Here is a 24,212-nt window from a genome sequence, read left to right on the forward strand (position 1 = left end):
TTTTTTTATTTACAATCAAAACGCTATTTTGAGAAGCTTTTGAGAAGCTTTAAGATGTTATGAAACTTCTTTTTCTTTTAAATACGCGTTTTGCGTTGTATCGAATAACGGGGTCAATAACGATGACGTTATGAGACACATTTTTATCTATTTTAACTTTTAATTACCGTCAATTAGTCGCTTCTCTAATTATGAATTTTCAGTGAATTTTCGCTGGTGGTGTCTGTTATCTAAGACAAAAAAATCTGAGATCGACTAGTTCCTCGTTTCGAAGTAGTCATATAGGGATAAATTAAAGAGCAATGTCGCCTATTGATACAGTTCGTTGTTAACGTCGGTTTAACGTGCACGCGTGGTCATCGAAGTTCGAAGAGTTTTCGCTATATTCCCGCGGTTTCTGGAGAATCGTTGTGGAGCTTCTCGTAATTGTGGATCGCTGGATTTTTATTATTGCAGTGCTGTAGAGAATATTAATTGTATTCCGTGTCCGTGAACAAAATAATTTCAATATGCCTGAAAATGGAATACAGATGACCGAAATAGTAAGTGACTGGGAAAACGGCGTTTGATTATAATTTTTCGTTCTCGTTTTTGATTGATTGTCTTTCATAATGTTTATAATATTATAAATTTGATTGTTTTTTATCATATTTACAATATAATATCATAACTCTTATAATAAAGAGATTTTTATTGATTCGAATGTCAATCGCATAAAATAATTGGATTTAATGGTACGTTGTTTATTAAAATAGTTGGAGGAACATCTAATTAAATAATTCATCGTTCGATAATGTTTAATGACGGCTTGAAATCTTCATAGTTTGTATAGCTCTTGATTTCTAAGGATTAACGATAGTATAGTACTTTATTTTTATTTTTCGGCTTTACAACGCGGAACGGGAACTTGGTTTTCGTATTTCTCACTCTCACTCATTCCTATACGAATTAATAATAAATATTCGTATATATATATATATAAATCTAATATTTGTTGCTTGTATTTATTTAATTAATCGCTTTAAAATATCGGTTAAAGCTTAATTTAAAAAGTCGATCATTCTATATTCTATATTCTTTCGGTATTCCACAGTTCAGTATTCTACTGATAGAGATTTTCAATTCGGAGAACTACATTTATACCGTCTGATTTCTATTCTCCCAAACTATATATAAGTGAGTAGATGAATAGTGGCTCTCAGATTATTAATTGGAATCTAATGTTATCGTATCAAGCTTAATGCGATTTAAAATATAAATTATCATTACTGTTACTTTTAAAGTTTTTATTAGTAATCATCAAATGTTGCTGGATATATTTGGATCACAACAATTTTTGGCGCAAGTGTATTTCTATCCTAAAGATTGCTGAGAGGCACTGCGTACACTTAAGGCGTAAAATTGACTGTGAACTTTAATGGTTGTGTTGTTGAGAAAGAATAGTATCGATATATAACGTATATATTTAGATTCTAATTGACGCTTAAGAACACTGGCTACGTCGTGGATCGCGAATCGTAATTAGAGATTCAAGATTGCGAGATACATTCTATTTTACTAGTAAAAAGTATAGACCTCCTCCCACTTCGAGTGAACTTTTGCATTTATACAGTATTGATACTGGAATATTAGAATCTAATCGCATTATATTACATTCTCCGGCAAATATTTTGAAATAAGAAAGGGTAACAATCGGAGTTATTGATCATTGATAATTAACACTAAAATATTAGACAGATAGAAAATTCGGATGGTAACGGTAATAAAATGGTAAATTAAGTAAAGGGCGCTTAAAACATTTACATAGGAAAAACCGATGAAAAAAATTTTTCTTTAATTGAATTACCTTTTTTTCAATGTGTTAATTAATAAAACAATATATTATTGTCTTAATGAACACTATGATACAGTTATTTCTGGCTAGTTGGTTCTCCAACGTAATTACGTAACCGAGCTTATTATAAAAAATATATTCTACTGTATGCGACGGTGCTGCTTATACCTTTTCAGAGTTTTAAATTCTGGTTGCTTCTAGCAAAAGAGGACAAATTACGGTTTCATTAAAAATCCTCCACTCTTCCTAAAAAAAAAAAAAAAATAAGTAAAGGAAAGATAGGCAGCCCTCATAAAATCTAGAAAGGGTTTTAGTACAAACAATCCTTAAAAATCTAAACAAGTTCTAGTACAACCTTTTGTCAGAATTAATACTGCATGCGGTTTCAAATATCCTACAAAGTCAAAGATAATTGTTCAAAGCTGGTATTATGCAGCGTGCACCTGTTTATTGTTTCAGAATCTAGAAAATTCAACATTACCACTGTCGAATACTAAAACTGCTGGCAATAACAGGAGCACGAATCTCAATTATGGCATCGACGATGTCCCGCCCTGGTATCTTTGCTTATTTATGGCTTTACAGGTACTTTTTATTGTAATAAATTAAGCGTAAAATATTCTTGTAGGAAGAAAATCACTTGTACATCTTATATTTAACATCAAGGAAAAGTGAACGTGTTTTTCTTTTCAAAAATGTTCCACGTTGCTCAAATTCCTCAAGGATACAGAAAAGTATAGATATTAACTAAAGCTGATGTTTGAATCAGATAACTTATTTGAGATAAGCACATTCTGAAAGCCAAGAGGAGGTGGACCGATTTATTTCCCTATTTACTTGCCTATTTATATAATTTGTCTTGATAAGATATTCGACTGTGTTCATCCAAGACCGATCAAGATTACCATAATCATTTAATAAGCTCTAAGTCTAGTTAATTCTCTGATATCATCAAAATTTTTCCATAACCGTTAAATTTCCTATCTCCTATTGTTAACATCATTTGCGAAAAGAATAATATGTTTTTCAGCATTATCTAACGATGATAGGTGCAATAGTCTCGATTCCCTTCATCCTTACTCCAGCATTGTGCATGGCGGAGGACGATCCATCGAGAAGTTATATAATTTCCACCATGATCTTCGTCACAGGACTGGTCACTTTCTTCCAAACCACTATAGGATGCAGGTAATTAAATTAGCAAAAATTTGTCTTTGTCAATCTAAATGATATAAATGATTCGTAATTCATATTTAACTTCGTCGTTATTAAAGTCGTTTCAAAAGTAATACAGTAAATTAATCCTTTTTTATAGAGCTTCTTCAATTTATGAGAGCATTTTTGTATACTCGACTCAAATTACCGCGAATCATTCTGGCTAGAGCATTAAATTGATAAGTGACGTTTGATAGGCGCCAAAGGAGGCACGAGACGGCATTTACAATTACCATTACAAATACCGTGAAACAATTACGTATATGAATCTCGAGCAATTTGTTACTGATATAAGCTTCGTCGAGCTACTATGTGTTACTGATATATATCGAAATTCATAAAGAATTCGTCTTGAAACAAGAGTATTCGTAATAAGTAGAAAGTTTGTGCATTTATAAGAAATTTAAAGATACAAAAATATACATTATGCATATACATGGATAGTACCCCTTAAAATATTTAGCATGAGAAAGAAATTTCTATTTAAGCTTCACATTTTTAGTTATATTTATAAGAATATGAAATTTTGTACAAAGTGCTATCTAGTAATAGTAATAGAAGCCACTGACAAGCTTTTTCAGTTTACAAAATTTTAAGAAAATAAGAGAAAGATAATTCATCTCTAAACGACAAAATTTGCACTTCTGTTTTATTTCTTCTATGTTTATCTTTCAATAAATAGAAAAATTAAAGTCGTCTTTTTTTTCTCATTTATGATCTTTTATGCTAAAGATCTTATCATGATGATAATGAGTATATCAGTGTTTCAATATTATTACATATTATTATCCCGTAATAAAAAAGAGTAATATTTGCATTTAAATGAATGACGAGAGCGATTAGAAACGCTATCGGAAAGGCACACGTGTTAATTTATGTACGTGCATGAATTCGAGGATCAAGGCTGGATAGTGGAATTATCTTCGCAGCTGATATTTATACATGTTTCATGCTTGGTAACTCCTGTTTTTCAGCTTGTTCTAATGCTAATTTTCGTAACTTTATTGCTGCTGGATCATTTTGAACTCTTGTTTAACAAGATTTATAGATCGTTAACTATTCCCAACAGCTTCCGGGAAAAATAATATTCGTTTATTACTTCAAACTTTATGATTAAAATTATAGTTGTAGTAGTGGGAAATCTTCTCTTCAATTTGTTTTTTACATTATGTATAGTCCTTAGATCTACTTTGTAATATATCAATATTCTACTCAGTATCTTTCCAGACTCTAGAATTTTGATATAGCAGTACTTACTCCTACATCCCAATATTTCAATATACTTTCGACACGAAAATTTCTTGAAATTTTGCCATTTTACATATTTGATTCTGTATTATTCTAACGAAAACTATAACTTCATTACTATCGACGCGAATATATCACGATTAACTAGTAATTGTTGATAGCTAATTGTACAATTTAGTTCCTGATCAAATCAATACTCTAATACTTGTATACTCCAGTATGTAATCGATACTATATTTCTTATTTTTCCTATTCTTCGCCGTAGGTTGCCGCTAGTTCAAGGAGGAACTATATCCTTTTTAGTCCCAACATTGGCGATACTAAGTTTACCACAATGGAAGTGTCCAGAGCCGGAAGTTTTAAATCAAATGTCTCCGGAGAACCGCACAGAACTATGGCAAATTAGAATGAGGGAACTTTCAGGAGCCATCGCTGTATCCGCTTTGTTCCAAGTAGTCATTGGATTTGGAGGTATTGTAATCATTAATCATAGCCAAAACATTCTTTGGCTATTAAATCTTCTTTCTCTAATGGAATTTTCTGAATAGGTATTATTGGATATTTGTTGAAATTTATTACGCCACTGACTATTGTGCCAACTGTCTCTCTCGTTGGAATATCTCTCTTTGAGAATGCAGCTGACGCTGCGTCTCAACATTGGGGTATAGCAGCTGGGTGAGCTCACCTTTTTTGTATTTATATAGTGATGATATAACGTATAAATTGATGTATACATATTTTCTCTTTCTACATCGATAATATTGTTCATATAATTTAATCAACGAATGAAATAATAAATTGAATACGTAACGAGGAAAGTGTATGATGTGTACATAACTTCTTGTATATTGATCTTGCAGAACAATATTGATGTTAACATTGTATTCTCAAATACTTGTTAATGTGCCATTCCCGATATTGATGTACCGTAAGGGTCAGGGAATAAGCATCGTGTGGTTTGAATTATTTAAGCTATTCCCGGTAATTATTTCACGTTTATTCTTCTTTATATTCTATACGTTTGTATTTTTAGTACCAACTTTCCTTCATTCAAGTTTTTATCATTTCTGTCTTTATTTCTTTTTCGTATTAGGTACTGTTAACAATAGTAGTCATGTGGATAATTTGCGCGATTTTAACCGTGACGGATGCTTTGCCAGTCGGTCATCCAGCCAGAGCAGATAGTAAATTAAAGATTATCAATGATTCTCCATGGTTCCGTGTCCCATATCCTGGTCAATGGGGTACACCGACCGTATCCCTGTCTGGTGTACTTGGTATGTTAGCTGGTGTATTAGCGTGTACGGTGGAATCTATCAGTTATTATCCAACTACCTCCAGGATGTGCGGTAAGTAAAATCCAAGAACTGCAATTACATTGCTCAATATAATTATTCTACTAATTAAATATGAATATTTTAGCAAAGTATGTTTTGCTCGAGATCAGTTACTTGTGTTTAACTTATGCAATACATAATAGCATTCGAGATACCGGATATCTCATCCAAAATGAATGATAAAGTTTTTAAAACAATTGGTACTCTAATTTAAGTCCAATGTCACAGTGGCAGATAAATATAACTGTCTAAAAATTAAAAAACTTAGATATTTAAAAGTTTGAAAATTAAAGGATTTAAGAATCTAAATATTAAAAGATGTGAAAATTATAAAATTGAAAAAAAAAATTCAGAAATTATGGAGTTTAAATTTTGTAGCTAATATTTTTTGAAATTCCATTTTCAGGCGCACCACCTCCGCCGGTTCACGCCATTAACCGAGGTATCGGCATAGAAGGGCTTGGTACGATGTTAGCTGGACTTTGGGGTAGCGGGAACGGTACAAACACGTTTGGAGAAAATGTGGGAACTATTGGTAAATCGTTTGAGTTTCCTAAAAAACAGAAAAAAATATCAAAGAATACGAGTTACATTTTTTGTGTTTATAAGTGATTTATAGCGATTTAAGTATGGTGTTTTAAACTCATTGTTTAAACGAAACATTATCAGGTGTTACGAAAGTAGGCAGTCGCAGAGTTATTCAGTGGGCATGTGTCTTGATGATTCTCCAAGGATTGATTAGCAAATTTGGCGCTGTTTTTATCATTATCCCCGAACCAATAGTCGGCGGAATATTTTGCGTGATGTTTGGAATGATCACTGCTTTTGGTATACTAAAATATATCTTTTACAATAAAATTACTCTAAGACCAAAGTAAAAACTATTTAAATATATGGTTCTTTTAGGCCTCTCTGCGTTGCAATACATAAATTTAAATTCAGCAAGGAATTTGTACATTCTTGGATTCTCCATTTTCTTTCCACTGGTAAAGTTATTTTTAATTAAATGTTTATCAATTTCAGTTTTTTCTTAATTGTTTGTTACGTATAATTCACGATTATATAGCAGTAGCGTAATTGTTTGAAGTAGTATTTGAACTTGATTTACGATACCAATTGAAATCTAAATTGTCTTCATGAATTTTCAGGTATTATCTAAGTGGATGATCAATCACTCAGGTGTAATAGAAACCGGAAATGACATAGTCGACAGTGTATTTACCGTGTTACTTAGTACGACTATCTTGGTGGGAGGTGTAATAGGATGTTTATTAGATAATATTATACCAGGTACAATTTGTACAAAAATCATATTATCTTTAGTTCGTGAATTTTCAACTGTTTCGCTTTATAAAACAATAAAATATTTCGTATGCATTTACTATTATCAATTTTTTAAGGTACCCCTGAGGAACGTGGGCTCATTGCTTGGTCAAAGGAAATGGAATTACATACCGAAAGGGACGACAAAGAAGACCAAGAGTATATGTTCAATACTTTTGATTTTCCATTTGGAATGGATGCTTTACGAAGGTGAAGCTTTTTTAAATAATATCTTTTTAACATTTTTTAATTCTTCAAATGATTTATCAACTTGTTTCATTTTTCTGCAGATGGAAATGGACACAATACGTACCATTTTTACCGACATATAAACCTGGAATTTATTCATGTAGTCAGAAAAAACAATGAGATTCACTTTGATTTTATATTTTCAATGCATTGCATAATTACATAGCATTGCTAATCACCATGAGGAAACTTGGAATGCAATAATGAATGTTGAATGAGAGTTACCTTGCAAACGACGAACTATTAATTGAATGCAAAAGAGGATTGTATTAAATACAAATATAAATGAACTTTTATATAAAAAATAATGAATTTGATTTTTTATCATTTTTATCCACAAAATATGCACTTTGAAAGCATAAAATTCCTAAAATCTTGGGAGATTCTTCTAGGGAAAAAATTTCTTATGGTGGTAAATATTGCAACTTAATTTGTGTATAAAGCGCGAATTAAGTCAGTTATACTTTTATAAATGTTATTTCTAACAATTCACGTAAACTCGAACAAATACAGACATGGCTGCATCCTCAGACGTTGCTACGGTATTGCATACGTGTATTATAGTTTATAAATGTTTAACTTGTAAATTTGATTGCCTTAACATATCCTAACCTCGATTTAACCTAAAAATTCTTAACTGGTTTATTTGAAATAACTTAACAAAACATTTATTCAATAAAAAAATACAATTTGCTTTGTATTGATTAAAAATGTATCGTTTTCTGTGAATAAATTGATATAAAAAATATTGTATATATTTTATCTTTGCGTAACTGTATTATACAAATATATGTAATATGTATATAATGTATTTTAAATAAAATAATAGTAATAAAACTGATAAAATTTATATAATACATTGCTCTAAAAATTCTATTAGTATTTATAAGTCAGATTTATGTAAGTTAATTCAATGACTGCATTATTATCTAATTTAGTCCATTAATTATTATATAGATCAAACTACAAAGATACATAAATATGCCATTGGTACAAAGATGCAAGGAAATAGCAACGCTGATAGATGAATCAAGCACAACAGAATTGCAACATGTATTTTCCATATTAGTAGACTCGCTGTTCGGAATAACTGACAACATTGGTTGGGGACTACATAGCATCACTTTTAAAAGAAATCCACAGGAGCATGAAACGCTTTATAACTTTCTTAATCCACAAGGACCAGTTTTTTCTTTATGTTATAAGTTATTGCCAGATTGTTACTTGAAATATAACTTCCCAGTTTCATTTTTACCTGTATGTAAAAATAGATCTATACATTATTGACAATTATAAAATAAACAAAAATTAAGTTTCATATACGTCTTTTTTATTTCAGGTAAAGATACGTTCGATGTTAGAGGAAGGAGTAATACCCCCATTTTATCTAGACAAAATCAGAGATGACCAGGGTACACGTGGTGTATCTGCTTTAAATATGAGTATCCTTTTTATATTTCTCTTTAATAATTTCATGAAATATTTTTAAAAATTTGTGTAAGGTAAATTCTTAACAGTTATACATATCCCTTTGAATATTATATCTTCCACTTTGCATATCATTTGACAAATCCCTGGCTGCAGGTGCAGCAACAGGAGAATATTTGGATCAATTGGGAAACTGTTTACGTTCAATTAGCACACTGCTATTTATACCATTTTCTACCTAAAGATAATTCTCCAGTTCTGCCAATAATTAGTCCATACATTAGGAAAACACCTCAACGGAAATTAGTACAATCACCCGAATCTAAAAGGTATTCTTGGAGCAAAACAAAAGATACTTTAATAAGGGATATATAAATAAAAAGGCACTTCTTTAGAACTAGACAATAAGTTAAAAATCAGAAATTATTACAGAATGCAAACACCGCGACTTTTGAGAACGTCGATATTATCACCAGGATCTCCGAATTCTACAACGAGCGTACCACAGCAACAATGTTTACCGCAAGTTTGGAGAAGTGAAACCGTAGTGCAAGTATTTCTCGACTTTTGGGTAGAATACATAGAAGATGATCAATTAAATCCACGAATAAGCACATCATATTCTGCGTCCGTTCCACGTCGAGTAAGTTTACATTTGAAATTTTTTCGTAAAATATATATATATACATTTCTATGTAACTTTAATTACAGCACAGCATCCATTCCGGAGAGCATATACGTTTAGTGCGAGCATTTATAAAAACTTTGCACGAATTTGCAAATAGCACGATAGGCGACAAAAGTGCGATGGATGAACTTAAACGGTATATACATAATCAAAAAAGAATTAAACAACAATTAAATATTATACTAATACTATAATCTATATTTTTACCATTTCAGAATTATTTTGCCTTCTGTTCAAGGTAAAATCTACACATTCCTTCGGAAAGCCATACATCATTGGCCATTAGATAGTTCCTTTAGATTGATTCTTGAAGCTTGGTTAAGTTTTATTCAACCATGGAGATATTTCCCTAGTATAACGTATACTAAGGAAGGGTATGTATATATAGTAAAAGGTCTGTTGAGAAATTATTATTACAAATTATTTTACTTTTTTACAGTAAAGCAGAAGAGGAAGAGAGAGGAAAGATACATGATGCATATAGATGGATGCCTTTCATAGCACATAATCTACTAGCCTACACAGCTATATTTCAACAATTACTTCCACGATTTATGAGAACAGATCTTGTAGCCCCAAAGAATGCGTTAATGTTATTCAGAGTTACAAAAGTATGCTAAGTTTTTGTAGATATATGGATTGTCCGCTAACACGTATTTATCAAAGTTATACTCCTCAGGTTTTGTCGCAACCGTTTTTAGCAAAAATAATATGCGAAATAGAAAGTCACATGGATGATGTTGGATTAAGAAGTCGAGTATCTACAAATCAATGGACTTCAACTGTACGACAACAAATTTTAGAGCTTGAAGGACCGACATACCAATACGTTCTAATGTTTTCTATGGCTACTATTTCACAGGTACGTAAAACGTAAAATACATGCCTAAAGTATTTAATTATTTTTTAATTTCTATCTTAGGTCGTATGTCTATTAGGCACAATTAAACAAGCACATTTAACAGCAACTAGTTTAATCGATGCATTGGAAAAGAAGAGAAAAAACAGACCATTTCTGTTAGCACTATGGGAATTTTTTAATGGCGAAGACTATTCTTCGGATGATATTGGTATAGAAGAAAGGCGTCGTGTTCCTGTTTATCTAGCGAATGCACAGCAACAGTTAATTGACATTTTCGAGGTAATAAAAGATGGTAGATTTCCTAATTTTAAATATCATGCGATTTGGTTTAAACATAATTTTTACAGATTAAAGTAGAAGACATTCCTCAGGTAGCTATTGAAGCTGACCAAGAATACCACGAGAGTATTCTATCGACATCCTTCTGTCACCAATCACAAGTATAAAACTGATTATCTAAAAAATCTTATTATAGTAGAAAAATCCTAACTCATTAATTTTTTAGATGGACTCTAGTTTAGATACAAGCAAACCAGGTGTTTTTGTACCTAATCAGAAAGATAGACAGACATGTCAATATATCGAATACATGGGAGATCCGGAATTGCAACCAGTTCGAAGTAACGAATGCGCGTTACTTGTTAGAAATTTATATAAACTCTGTACATACATAAATGTGAAGGTAAATGTACATTTAATAACATTTTAGAATCGAATTATTAAGTTACATTAGCTTCATTTTTGTAATTATATAATCGTGTATTTTAAACAGTACCGACATAAGATAACTAAGATGTACCATCGACGTGGTTTCTTCGGCAGCATTTGTCGACAGATATTACAATCACCAACGAAAGTCGTGAAACTACCAAAAAGAACACAAACTGGGTTGTCCAGCGGATACGAGGAACGCATTCCGCCTCGACTTAGTTTACGTCCGTTAGCTAATTATAGTCTACTCGTAATCATAAGTCTTGGAGCATTTATTGCCTGGTTTACAAAGTACTAGACATTCTTAATCTAAGTTATGATTATTTTGGAAGCCAAGGTGATTGCAGTAGTATAATATTGATTTATTTGTAGTTATGGAGTCTTCACAGTCCTTGGGTTCGCCTTTGCTCTATGGTTCGTATACATAATAATACGAGCAACGTTGGAACCATGGACACGATCAAACAGAAACACATTCAGGGCTAATACTACGGCATTTTCTATGAACTAATCAATCATAAAATTATTTTATTGTATACAAATTAACTTGCATCACTGTATAATATTCCATAATTTCAAATATCTATTTATATAAGGATATATAATGTTTAAAATTTTGATAATTTAAAGACAATTTAAAGAATCTGACATACATGGTTTTTTAAGGACGCGAAAAATTGTCGTTTTTTATACTTCCTTTTTAAATGATAATATTATATGTGTGATTAAAAACAAAATTAATATTTTAAAAACACAATTAAAATTCAGCAGAAGTTGCTATAGGTTAGCAAAATAAAATTCATAATATCAGCGTTGTAAATTAGCTTTTCAAATCTAACTGCGAGTACTGATAGAGTGGTTATTATTTAATCAATATGACATACAGATAACTGATCATTTTTGTCGATCGAGTGGAGCATACATTGCATCGCGTAAGTACGAAGGGGTTCGTTAACGTTGATATTGTGAGTCGGAAAATTGATATTGGACAGGGGCAGGAACGTTCCAGATGAAAGGAACATATAGAAGAAAATCGAAAGATAGAATAATTTTCTTTCGTTCCATATTGACTTTTTTTCTCAATCTCCCTTTAAAAGTATAATTTTAAGAAATTTAATATAACTTTTTTCTTAAACACATTTTATACAAAATATCAAGAGAACTCTACACCACGGATATACCGTATAAAATAACTGTCCTTTTAATTGGATCCCGCTAGTCGTCACAAGGCTTTAGCAATATGTTTTGCGTTCCCCTAGGTGGAGACCACCTGAATTATCACACCAAGTTAACTACTACACACCTATATAGAGCAGTCATAATAAAGCGTACTACACAACGAACTCAATTGAACCTTGTTGACCAATTAATTATAATTTCATTGCAATTTCTCAACCAAAATGCTTTCAGTCCGTTTATTATTCATTGATCGCTTATAATTTTATTCAAAAATCAATTTCTATAATTCTTCCCACCCGTAATACCAATTTCTTTTTTCAAAAAGAAACAAAAATTCATTAGAAAAAATGTTACTTACTAAAACTATAAAATTAAAAAGTACGAAAATATTTTTGTCAAAAAAGATAAAATGAAATATTTCTACTTTCTTAAGTTTTTCACATTTTGTTACCTAATCAGGAAATTCATGTTCATACTTGTGCCACTGGCTTCCATAGTTTCTCATCCACTTTCAATCACATTAGTCGCATTAAGTCGTTAGATAGTTTAATTGCACGGGTGTGTTTACACGTCCCGTGCAGCATGACCCGTTTTCGATTCAGATAAATGCAAATTCGCATACCTAGCGTTGTCTAGCCACGATTTATTCAACTTTGCATCACAATCAAGGATCCTTTCATGCGATGTCAAACGATCTGTTGTGCGCCTGTTACATACAATAAAGCACATTCGAATTACTGAGAATGGACTCGTTTACTATTCGTTAAGACCTCTCCGCTTTAAGAAGATGTCTTTCAGCAGTTGAAATCAATCAGTTGAAGTTATTCTATTGAAGAGGATTGATTCATTAAAATCCCCAAAATCAGGGATTATTCAAATGATTCTTTCCTTTAAATTACTCGTTATCCTAATAAAATGTTTATTATTAACTGGACTGGAGAAAAGCAGTAACTGGTTAATTACGTAATAAATGTTAAATTGATATCAGTTTAATCGAGTGTTGATCACAATTATCGATCATTCAACCAACCCATGTGGGTTTGAGACAACCAGTGTGTTGCAATTACTTCTTTTTTATACAGAAGACAATTATATTCCATGACAAAGAATCGAGAATCTATTAACCAACATTCGACACAGAAATGCTTTCAAGCTGAAGCACAAGTTCCACACCAAAGAAGCTGTCTTCGTTCCATTTGAAGATTACTTTGAAAATTGACGCGAGAAATAATTCCATAAATCATTTGTCTAATCGGATTGAAATATACGAAGGCAGCAAATAACTTATGATTAGTTTACGAAATTGAAATTAAAATTCAATGTTATTAAGTTAATATTACTGGATACATTACTAAATCTATAAAAAGTCTAATGAAAATTAATTTACCCATGCTATTCCTTACACCTATAATTATATTAACGCGGAAAACATTACGTAAATTGTAAAATTAAAATATTGATTGCAACATAGGAGGAATAACATGAATAACCTTGAGATATCCATGACCTCCACCCACAGCTTATATCTTCTTACACTATCGAGAAGGAAACGCGTTCCGTCGATTGAGCTGTACGTTTCCTTTTAAAAATTCATCGTTTTTATAATATATGTATAGTTGAGAAATTCATAGAAGCCGGTGGTTCTCACTGCGTGTCGGACTAATTACGTAATTGCCAGTTATTAGAACAGTGTAATAACAGGCAAAGGTCGAAGACATGTTTAAGGCCACCCCAGCAATTAAGATTCATCGCTAATTCTATAACACCCTATAATTTTCTCGCATCGTCGGTTCAACCATTAACATGGTAATCGTTAGAACAGTAATTTACAGGAAAATTAAAACATATATATATGCTAGGAAAGAACGTTATTAGATATAGAAGAAAATCAATCCACCACGTAAGATATACTTTTCAATAAAATTGTATCCCCAGAAACTTACTCAGAACTCGATTTCTCACTTCAAACGAACTTCTATACATAGACACACATACATACATCGGATATAACCACCTTCTGGAAAGGGAGAACGAAAAATGCGCAGACCCATTTGTCTGGTTAGCCTTGGCAGTAATCCGATCCTGTCTAATGTCGAACGGAATAACAAATACCCGCTTGTTTGCAAGAGGATCTGATTCGATTAATAGTACACGCAGTAAATAGTCTATTCCTGCGATTTCCATCAATTATCCAATTGAATTAAATTTTCAGTATTACCATACAGCAGTTCGTCGAATTTTACTGGATTTAAATGAGATAGAAGATCCGCTGACATTTACATTGATATAAATAACGATGTTGAAAAAGAAATGGGGTTCTCTATTTTCGTGACCAATATTAAGCATGGAACGCACGCGCGTGGTTAATTATGCGACCGTTTGTCTTGTCGAATTTCTCAAGACAAGAAACACCTTGGCCGATATTAGCGAAGGGCGCGTCGTGCAAGCACGTGAAATTAGATTTAGAAGGTCTAATTAAGCGAAGCAACTTTTCTTTTACGCTCGTAATTCGATAATCATCATAATGGTGTTAGTGTTTCAACACTATTGCACGTTCCTTCCATCGGGCTCCATTAAGAAAACATTGTCCTCCAATGTTGTCTTGTAATTCCCATTGGGCATACATGTATGTACTTGCTAAGAAAATATACACAGATCTACTCAAATTGAAACGTTCGATATAACAAATTACAATTGAGAAACTCGACAAGTTAGTAACGTTAGTAAAAGAAAGAAATTGGCCATAAAGTATCCCGCGACGTAGAGTTCATAAAATATTACAAAAAGTTCCAGAGGCGGAACGGGACTTTTAATTTCGCCGAGAGGAAGCTAAACTAATTTGTACTACTTACTCGCACAAGGAGAGTTTTATTCTTTCTTTGACGATTTCACGCATATGAACATGCCGCGTCTCGTACTTACATTCCCTTCTCTCTTACCTACGCGTATATTCCAGATATGTCATTGAATCTTCACTCGTGGTACGCTTATCCAATTACAAATCTCGTAAGATATGCTTGCAGGAATGCTACCGGAAGATACGTAGATTAACTGCATCCACAGTCTCAAATCGTGAATCGCTGCTTCAGTCAATTTTCTGTAAAAGATCGAAGAAAATATTGGAGGAGGTGAAATCCATCAGAAGTAAAAAAGAACACGCGAAATGTATACAAATGAATTCTGTATATATCAATATTTTAAATCAAGATAGTCGACCATGATAAAAAGATTCAAAGTTTGATGAATAAGACAAAAAATATTTAATATCGATTACGATGCGCAGATTTATGTGATTTTAAATCTAAATTACCTCCGTTTTCAAGAGTTATGCATAATAGATTATATCTACATAAAATACGGAAACATAGATATATAATCGCCGATTTTCTTCTCCAGTCTACCACTACCACCATAATCTACGACCGCGTCTATTCCACCTCCACCGTCGCAGTGTCCCTGTGTGTCACGAAGAGGAACTCAGTTACGCGCCACGGGGTTGAGAAGCCGGACGTGTTCCGTGGGTGTGTTTCATTCACGCTAAATCTTCGATTTAACCGGAAAGTTTCGAGAAACCGCGACAATTTACATCGATCGCTAATCAATTAGTGTTTGTTTGAAAAAAAGCGCGCAGTGACGTTGATTGACGTTGATTGGTTGGGTAAATATCGGCGTCACTCTGATTGGTTACTGAACGAGTTCTAATCGGTTTTTCCTCGAATATACGATCTACAGAAATTAAAATTAATCGGAATTAAGATCAATTAGAATTAAAATTAATCGGAATTAAAATTTGAAATTTGAATTAAGTGAATCGATGTTCTTTCATAAAAATAGGATAAAAATATCGTGTTTCGAATTAGAAAATAGTATGGCCGTAACATCTTAGATAAAATACTATAATGATGATCGGCAAGTGATATGCTAAGCCTCTATAAATAAGGACAGGCGTAAAAGCTGAGAATAGAGTATCGGCGTACAAGATGATATTAAAATACAATTTATGACGACTTTTACTGCTTTTAACTTTGTTCTCGACACCCTAAGTCGTATTTCACTCTTTCAACTGCTTTGTCAGATATTACTCTAATCATAACAACAGAGACAAACGTCTGGTCAAAAATCAAAGTGCAGATACGAAAATATCGATACAACCTAAAAATCCAATTACAAAGATATGCTGAATGTTTCAGTATTTTAAAATGAATATCAAGGACATTTGTCGATCGAAGGTTCAATAACTTTTAGCCAAGTCGCGGCATACTTAATTTTTCCGTCAGTCGTACCGAAACGAAAAAAGCGTTGAAATTGCGTCACGATGTCAACGCGATTGAAACGGTCGGCGTTGATTCTTCTTTCATTAAGTTTAACTTCCCCGAAGATAGCACCGTCACATCGCCATGAAATTAAAAGTTTAATCTGTTTTTGTTCTTGAAGAGGACCAGTAGTTTAATTACACCACTGTGACTCAGGCAATAAAAGATATTCCGCAATATTACATTGAGTCAGATGTTAGGAAACGAAGAAGTGCTTCTAAAGAAGAACCCTTTGTATGTTCGAAAACTTATGCATTTTAATGTATGTCGAAAAAAACTGTTGTGAACACTGAAGATGAAAAGGCTGACACGCTCGCAATCTCCTCATTGCAAATTAAGTTTGGTAAATAAATACAAAAAATGGATACTTTTAGGAATATTCTAAGAGAGATTAAATTTATAAGGGAAAATAAAAGATAAAGTAGCATTTAATAGGAACGATATCTGCGCTCGATTGTCTACCGAAGGAGAAAGTTAACAAGAATCTAATCGGTTCAATTACTATCCATCGCATCCATTCTTTCCTGGTGATTTCAGTTGAAGTGAAAAGAAGATTCGTCAACTTCTGCGGACGAGGATGGGGATAATTGAAAAACCGGTAAAAGAACTTCTCCAAGTCCAAACTGTTCAATATTGAAGATTGAAGATTCGATTTTTAGACTTATAATAAAAACTCATGCTTGACCCGAATACAGTTGCAGACATAATCAAAGGCACGCGTACCGGTGGAAGTTGAATTACCTCCTGATGAACATGCGCCGGAAGGTCGTATCTTGCAATAAATTTCGCAAGTACGCGATCAAAACGTGGTTGGACTCGAAATGTCCACTTAATGAACTCGATCGCTCGCAATCTCGAGATTTCCGGCAATCCTGTTTCTCAATGGACGATTCATTGTTCCTTGATAAAACGTGAATCTTCAGAGATATCTTAAATTACCTAGAAACATAGTTGAAAAGCTCGATTACTTCTGGACGAGTGTAACGAGAATTTAAGTCTTATTAAATATATCGTATTGAGCTTTCTGTTATACATAATCTATTTGTGGCCATTTGGAAAGAAGATCGAGGAATGCAAGTATTAACGTAATGATGATTTTTGATCTATGACTTTCAGGCAGATATTTTTGGCTACTTGGAAATATAATAAAATATAATAAAATAGCCATAGAAGGCTTGGTACTTTGTATAATTTTTGATTTATTCTTTGCCCTCGATAAGAATCGTAAATCGTACGCGTTTTATTAGAGATATATATCAGAGAATTGTGCATTTCAAGTAAATTAGTAGGTACTACTAAACGACACGATAGAGACAAAGCTCGTTGCGTGAAAAGTGATATAAATATCGTTAATCATCGCGGCACGTCCATACAAATAAACGACCATGCTTCCCTTTTCCGGTCTGCCCGTACGTGTCAATGTCCTTCTCTTAAAATAAGATCGATTGTCAACCATCGAGCGTGACATGGTCATCGAACGATTCTTAACGGTGACTCGAAAGATTCTCGAAACAGAAAGGAAGCAGAAGATGTCCGATTTCGTTTTCATTCCGTTGACATGCTATTTGCTATTTACGTCCTCTTCACATTAAGAAAGTAAGATGTATTCAAGGAACGTGCTCGCGTGACATATCGAGCATCATGGATATTCCGTACAAAGAAATTAAGGGGATTCATTAAAAACACTAAGAGATCCGCTAGTCACGCGATTTCCATTTACTACCACATTCGTTACATAAACCTACGATGAAGAACAAACGAATATTAATGAGTCATCAACTTGATATACATCAACAAACATCAACTATATAAAAATGCCAAAAAATTATCTCTACAATCTCCATTTTCCTCGATAATCTGCATTTCTTTCGATAAACTACGTTGATAAATGTAGCAGTAAGTTAATCATCAAGATCAGATCGACAGAGGGTAGATGACGATTGCGTTCAGAGTATCAGCGTTCATCGTGATGGAATTTCCATCAAATGCCAGCGAGTTGGCTAGTAATTCGACTGTAAGAGCGGTGAATGCGTCGACCCATTCGGAACTCAATCTACCGTATACAGTTTGCGAGATCCTGGTGGCAGTGTGTGCGGTGTTTGGTAACGGTTTGGTGATCACAGTCTTCAGCAAAGAGAGGAAACTTCGTCGACGAACTAATTATTACATCATCTCTCTAGCCACGGCCGATCTCTTGGTCGGCTTGTTCGCTATACCTTTCGCCATTTTGGCCAGCATCGGTTTACCGACGAATTTACACGCCTGCCTGTTCACCGTTTCAGTGCTTATCGTCCTCTGCACGATCAGTATCTTCTGTCTGGTAGCGGTGTCCATAGATCGTTACTGGGCGATACTTCATCCCATGGGATACTCGCGCACCGTACGCACTAAAACTGCCATAGGTAAGGATTAATGAGGACGACGAACTTGAACTAATATTATAATAAATGATCTAAAACTGGTTTCATTTTTAAACTCATAAGGATTCGTTTATTTAACAATTTTGAGTCTCTAAATTTTTGAACTAGCAATTATTTCTCAAGTAGTTTTATTAAATGTTAGTAAATGAGTTTCTAAGTTAAGAAATTCCTCTACTTTACAATTTCTGTAATTTAAGTCAGCAGATGAATTTCATCATGAATACGCATAATAATTTAAAGCATTTCTCAGGACATCCACATTAATCGCAGTAATTAAAAAAAAAATCTATCAATCATCAGAAATGTTTTATAACGCTTTAATACGCTTTTTAAAAATATTAGATTCTGTTTTGTCTGTTTTTACAAATACGATATAAGTGTGCGATATAATGAACGAAGATAATTCTTGAAGATAAACAAGAAAATTTACCGTGAACGGAATCGTCGATGCGCAAGTAGTACGAGTCGATAATTGAGTGAGCTCGGTAAAAGTTCGAAGAAACGCAAGGGTAAATCGAGTAATTGTTAGCTACGTCGTTACTGTTGTACAATCCGATGATCCAATTAAAATCACCTCTTCTTAGAAGCGTTCTGGATGAAACGCATAACCATTTAATCGAGCTGCGATAAAACAACACCGAGGCACAAACCACGTAATTATATTTTGCGAAATTGTTTGTTCGAGTGAACCTGTTATTCAACTCTTCACATATTTCGAACCTTGTTTTCCATCTATATCGAGTGTTTCAGTTTATGCAAAATGGACATAAAATATCGAATGTTTCAGTTTATGCAAAATATACAGCTTATACCGAAACGACTAGTAAAAAGTACTTCGCGTGTAAAAAGTACTTCAATGTTCTGCAATGTTTTGAATAATAAACGACATATAGTCTTAAGGGCATCGAAGGTAGACTTCTTTGTTTTTTAGACAATACGTTTTATCATAATTTAAAATACAAAAAGCTCCAAGCTATTTTTAAGTCATCGAACTTTGCTTGAAATCAAATACGTATATATAAACATATGAAATTTTATAAAATGACAATTATATTTCTATTGCTGTATAATATGTAACTACACATGGTAGCATATGTTTATCACGTTCTGTTCTACGAGAATGTAGGACATCAAATAGTGACAATGCTGATTAGACAATATTGTGCAGATAGACCATCGTTACCATGATTTGGTCTTTATTTCACTGTAGTATTACGGTGAATATATGTGAAAGTTCTTTTATCTTACATTAATATGTGTTTATTTGTATCACTTACGCTGATTTTCCCAAAGAAATTACATCATAATCCTCCGTGGAACTGAATCGATGAGATGCAACAGAATGCACTTTAGACGGCAACAGGTGGTATTCCCTGCGCATATTTTAATAACGTATATAGTAGAAGTTTGTCGTGCATATTCCTAAGAAATTTAACTTGAAGTTAATCGATGCATTAAATATTAAATTTCTTACTTGCGATCAATTAGTGAATTTCTTAGTATACTTGGGATATTTAAGCATCAATATACTTGTTCTTTATAAAAATTCTCATCTTTGTAATTACGTTATATAAAAACTGTTATGTAACTTTAGTTAGTAGCTTATAGTAAATAAGAAACGATTTTTTCTCTAAAGTGAAACGTATTTTCTTTTATAATAGTTTTTTAGAATATCTCTTTGCGTATGTTATTTTTCCTCATTCATAAAAGTAGGTAATACGACAATGTATTGATTTCGTAATATATAATCCCCACGATAATTATGTAATTAGTAGAGTAATTGAAAAAATTCCACCTGCATTCGGTGCATTTCAATGATGTTAACATATAGCATAGAGTATGAAATACATATCACATATCCATTCGCCCGATTTCCCAAAGGATTTTCCTTCCTCCTTGCGACGAAATTGATGGAAATCGCATTTCTCTGCCTCAGAGAAAAAGTACATATGCGTAGAAAGAGAAATGAAAAAGGAAAACTGTGAGGCTCTAAATAAATTTCATGGAGAAACATGAAGTAACATAGAAATTCATTAAAATCAGACTTTGATAAGAAAGCGTTAGAAAATTTCGTTTGTTAAATATAATTCACGTAAAACGCGCGAAATTGCATCGAAGGATCGGAGAGACTCGTGAAAAAATTAATGACACGATCAGACGTTTCTCATTTCACTGCCCGGCTACCTAGCCATGATTAATTTAAGCATTTCGCCTGTTTATGGTATGAGTGATTTTAATTACGAGCCCACTGACTGATACCATTTCTCCAACGAGGGGAAAAGGTGCGTTTATTGCCGTACTTTCCAATCGATAACGTTCACATGCACGTCTATCATCGACTCCTTTGACCGACTTTTCATTCTCTTCTTCTATAGCGGGATCTCTATAAATCTTTCTATTTCTTGTCCAAAACACTCTCCTTGCTGCATACATATATCACCGTTCCATACAATCGGTCTTCGGTAAAAACTGTAAGGATGAGAATTTTAAACATTTTCAGTGATCTCTTCTTTATGTGTTTACTTCCATATTACCTAATAATAATTCATCTGGAACAGTTGAAACAAACATATAAAGATTAAAAGATGGTTCCGTTCTTTTAGGTATAATCTGTGTGTGTTGGATCGCTGGCACATTGGTCGGCTTCCTGCCGCTTTTAGGTTGGAACGCGGGCAAGAAATCCAATGAGAAATGCATCTTCACCGAGGTGATGGATTACGATTACTTAGTGTTCCTGTACTTCGCCACGATCATCTTTCCCGCGCTATTAATTGCAGCCTTCTACACCCATATATACCGAGTGGTCGTAAAGCAGGTCAGACACTTTTACCGTAAATATACGAGCAGAATATGCGTACTAGTGTGAGTATGCGGATATACGGTGTGCAAACAGGACAATGAATTAGCGAAGACAAGGTCCAGTTTGCCGACCCTCGAAATTTATCTTCTTTAATTTATCAAATTTGTGCACCGTCATTTTTCTTAAATACCTTCATCTGGTTTTTCGTCGGTTGCAGTTCTTAAATAAAGCGATCTTCTTGGTGACAAAGTAATTATGGTGCTGAGAATAAACGATTGTGGCTTTCATTTATATAATCTTCTGAGAATTTCATTTATAAATTACTTTAGAGGTGCATTATTCGTTCTTCCTCTACTATTTTAAAGAAGAGTTACCACGTTACATCCGATGAATTCTCGTGAAAAAGATATATTGAATATTTCTCTAATTATATTATTTATTATTACATGTTCTTGCAGCTGCAACAAATTGTAACAATGAATCCGGGTCGCCGTACCGGAAACCAGACAACTGGAACCATGCTGCGATTACTTGGGGCCGCCAGGAAGCGTGAAGTGAAGGCGACGCAAAATCTATCGCGAATCGTGATCTTTTTCATTATTTGTTGGTTCCCTCTTTACACCATCAACTGTGTGATGGCGTTCTGTCCAAGGTGTAGGGTGCACGATGTCCTGATGAATTTTTGCATAATCCTGTCGCACTTGAACTCAGCTGGCAATCCATTGCTCTACGCTTACCATCTGAAGGACTTCCGTGCGGCGCTTAAGAATTTCATGTGGAGACTTCTATTTCCGCACAGTGACGTGAAATCTAGCGTAGTTAGCGTGATTCACGATCGTGGCTCTTTGGTTGGTTCCCAGAGACAATTCCTGAGGCAAACAGGTGGACCGCCGTCTACAAGAGTTATCAGGTCGGATTTACTGCGTCAGGTACGGTGTGATTGATTTTTAATTAAAGGTAGATCTCGATTAACGTGAGCTTAAATAGTGCGATATTCGATTTGGTGCGAATTATAAAATGATGCGAGGTTTTCATTTAATGCGAGGTTTGCAAGTCTATTCTCATCCGGTACAACTATGGAAACAATTAGTCTTTTGTTTTAACTTTATCTTTAAACTTCTGTTTCGTCGAGACGATGCGTAAATCGTCTCTGAACTTCTTCTGTTTTATAGTCATGACGCGACGCGAAACAAAAAATTACGGATGCCGATCCAAACATGGATCGAAGTATGCAACTTAACAGAGGCACGAACAAAGTACTGCTGGCTTATCGCCACATATACGAAGATACAAAGAAACAGAAGAAAGTGCGACCAACTTAAAATACTTTGAGAAATAATAATCATGTTTGTGCCATTATAATTTAGTGAAATATATATGAAAAGGTATATTTAACAATTTTTATTGTATACATTCTTTAAATTAGAACCAATTCCTATATTTCAAATATTCAAATAATGTGAATTCGAATAACGTAATCTATTTTTGGGATTTACTACTCGCACTAATCGAGACCTACCTGTATTAGTCTCTTATGAACGTAACTAGAATAACTAGAAATTTCTTCATACACGCTATAATAAGTGTACTACTTTGAGTATTTTATATATATGTCTGGATGCTATATGCATTCTGTAGATGTTTGCACCATTAAATTTCCCCCAAATGCATAAACATCCACTGATTTTTAAAAATCTACTATTTAGTAATCCCTGCTATCAGGCCTTTACAGCTGCAGTCGATTAATTTTTCTAGAGATAAGATTGTCATTTTATCCTGAAAATTATTGGAAATATATCTTATTTTATCGATCGAATTTTAATTACAGGTAACTGACGTTAGATCTAGAGGATCATTCTCGAGCCCTCGAAACGTTACGATTCGAGAAAACGATGTAGCAAACACATCAAGCTCTTCGAGTGATAGACAGGAAAATGACAACGCGAGTCAAAACAGCAACGATCTGCAGCGAAATGAAAGTGACAATTTTGGAAATGACAGAATCACCCCGAGATCGCCCCGTATTACCTCACTGGAATTACAGACTTACAAACCTTTAATGCCGCTTCTTCCGGCGGAAGTGGATCACGTCGAGGAGACGCCACCGGCGTCTATCTTCGTCATTGAAGTAGATGTAAATCACGTGGAATCCGTTCACGAAAAACTGGACGAGGAACTGATGGAAAATAAAGACAAAGGCTGATGAACTTCTTCGGCATTTCTGATCGTGAATAAACTAATCAAAATTGAATCTCGATTCAATTAGAAATTGGTGGATATCAATTTCACTATTGATAATAAATTAACGATAAGAAGATGTATGGTAATTATCTTCTACCATAAATAAATCATTGAAATTGCAAAATAAGGTGTTAATAATAAGTTTACAAAACGTGATGTATTTTTGGTGTTTAGTGTGTTATAATTCGATGTATAATAATCTGAATCCTGATATTATTTAATACTCAATATAAAATACGAAGAAACTGTATTGCATTAAGTTTTGTTAAAGCACCGAATATTTGACTGAGCGTATTTCCAGATTACATTTTCTGTTTTAATGGTGATCAATGGTAATTAAATGAAATTTCAGTGTATATCCAAA

At 33.4% G+C, this 24,212-nt stretch overlaps 3 protein-coding genes across 3 annotated transcripts; all 3 read left to right on the top strand.

Annotated features, from left to right (window-relative positions):
• The first annotated feature begins 336 nt into the window (after positions 1-336).
• LOC117205994 (solute carrier family 23 member 1) lies at positions 337-8,336 on the top strand. Its single transcript, XM_033444903.1, has 14 exons — positions 337-542; positions 2,294-2,419; positions 2,865-3,022; positions 4,563-4,768; positions 4,846-4,972; positions 5,158-5,278; positions 5,391-5,646; positions 6,041-6,169; positions 6,304-6,462; positions 6,541-6,620; positions 6,783-6,924; positions 7,035-7,167; positions 7,248-7,748; positions 8,164-8,336. The coding sequence occupies exons 1-13, from the start codon at positions 510-512 to the stop codon at positions 7,324-7,326; spliced, it is 1,749 nt and encodes a 582-aa protein (XP_033300794.1). The 5' UTR covers positions 337-509; the 3' UTR covers positions 7,327-7,748; positions 8,164-8,336.
• On the top strand, positions 7,722-12,248 carry LOC117206074 (sphingomyelin phosphodiesterase 4). Its single transcript, XM_033445073.1, has 14 exons — positions 7,722-7,748; positions 8,164-8,463; positions 8,546-8,648; positions 8,714-8,963; positions 9,067-9,277; positions 9,346-9,458; positions 9,538-9,696; positions 9,762-9,933; positions 10,002-10,184; positions 10,245-10,463; positions 10,532-10,624; positions 10,690-10,866; positions 10,957-11,186; positions 11,268-12,248. The coding sequence occupies exons 1-14, from the start codon at positions 7,722-7,724 to the stop codon at positions 11,404-11,406; spliced, it is 2,376 nt and encodes a 791-aa protein (XP_033300964.1). The 3' UTR covers positions 11,407-12,248.
• A 5,195-nt stretch (positions 12,249-17,443) lies between these two features.
• LOC117205851 (adenosine receptor A2b-like) lies at positions 17,444-24,189 on the top strand. The gene is made up of 4 exons (XM_033444623.1): positions 17,444-18,789; positions 21,411-21,622; positions 22,066-22,536; positions 23,436-24,189. The coding sequence occupies exons 1-4, from the start codon at positions 18,321-18,323 to the stop codon at positions 23,808-23,810; spliced, it is 1,527 nt and encodes a 508-aa protein (XP_033300514.1). The 5' UTR covers positions 17,444-18,320; the 3' UTR covers positions 23,811-24,189.
• The last annotated feature ends 23 nt before the right edge of the window (positions 24,190-24,212 follow it).

Source organism: Bombus bifarius, unplaced genomic scaffold (genome assembly GCF_011952205.1).
Source record: "Bombus bifarius isolate JDL3187 unplaced genomic scaffold, Bbif_JDL3187 scf7180000007996, whole genome shotgun sequence".
Lineage (NCBI taxonomy): Eukaryota > Metazoa > Arthropoda > Insecta > Hymenoptera > Apidae > Bombus > Bombus bifarius.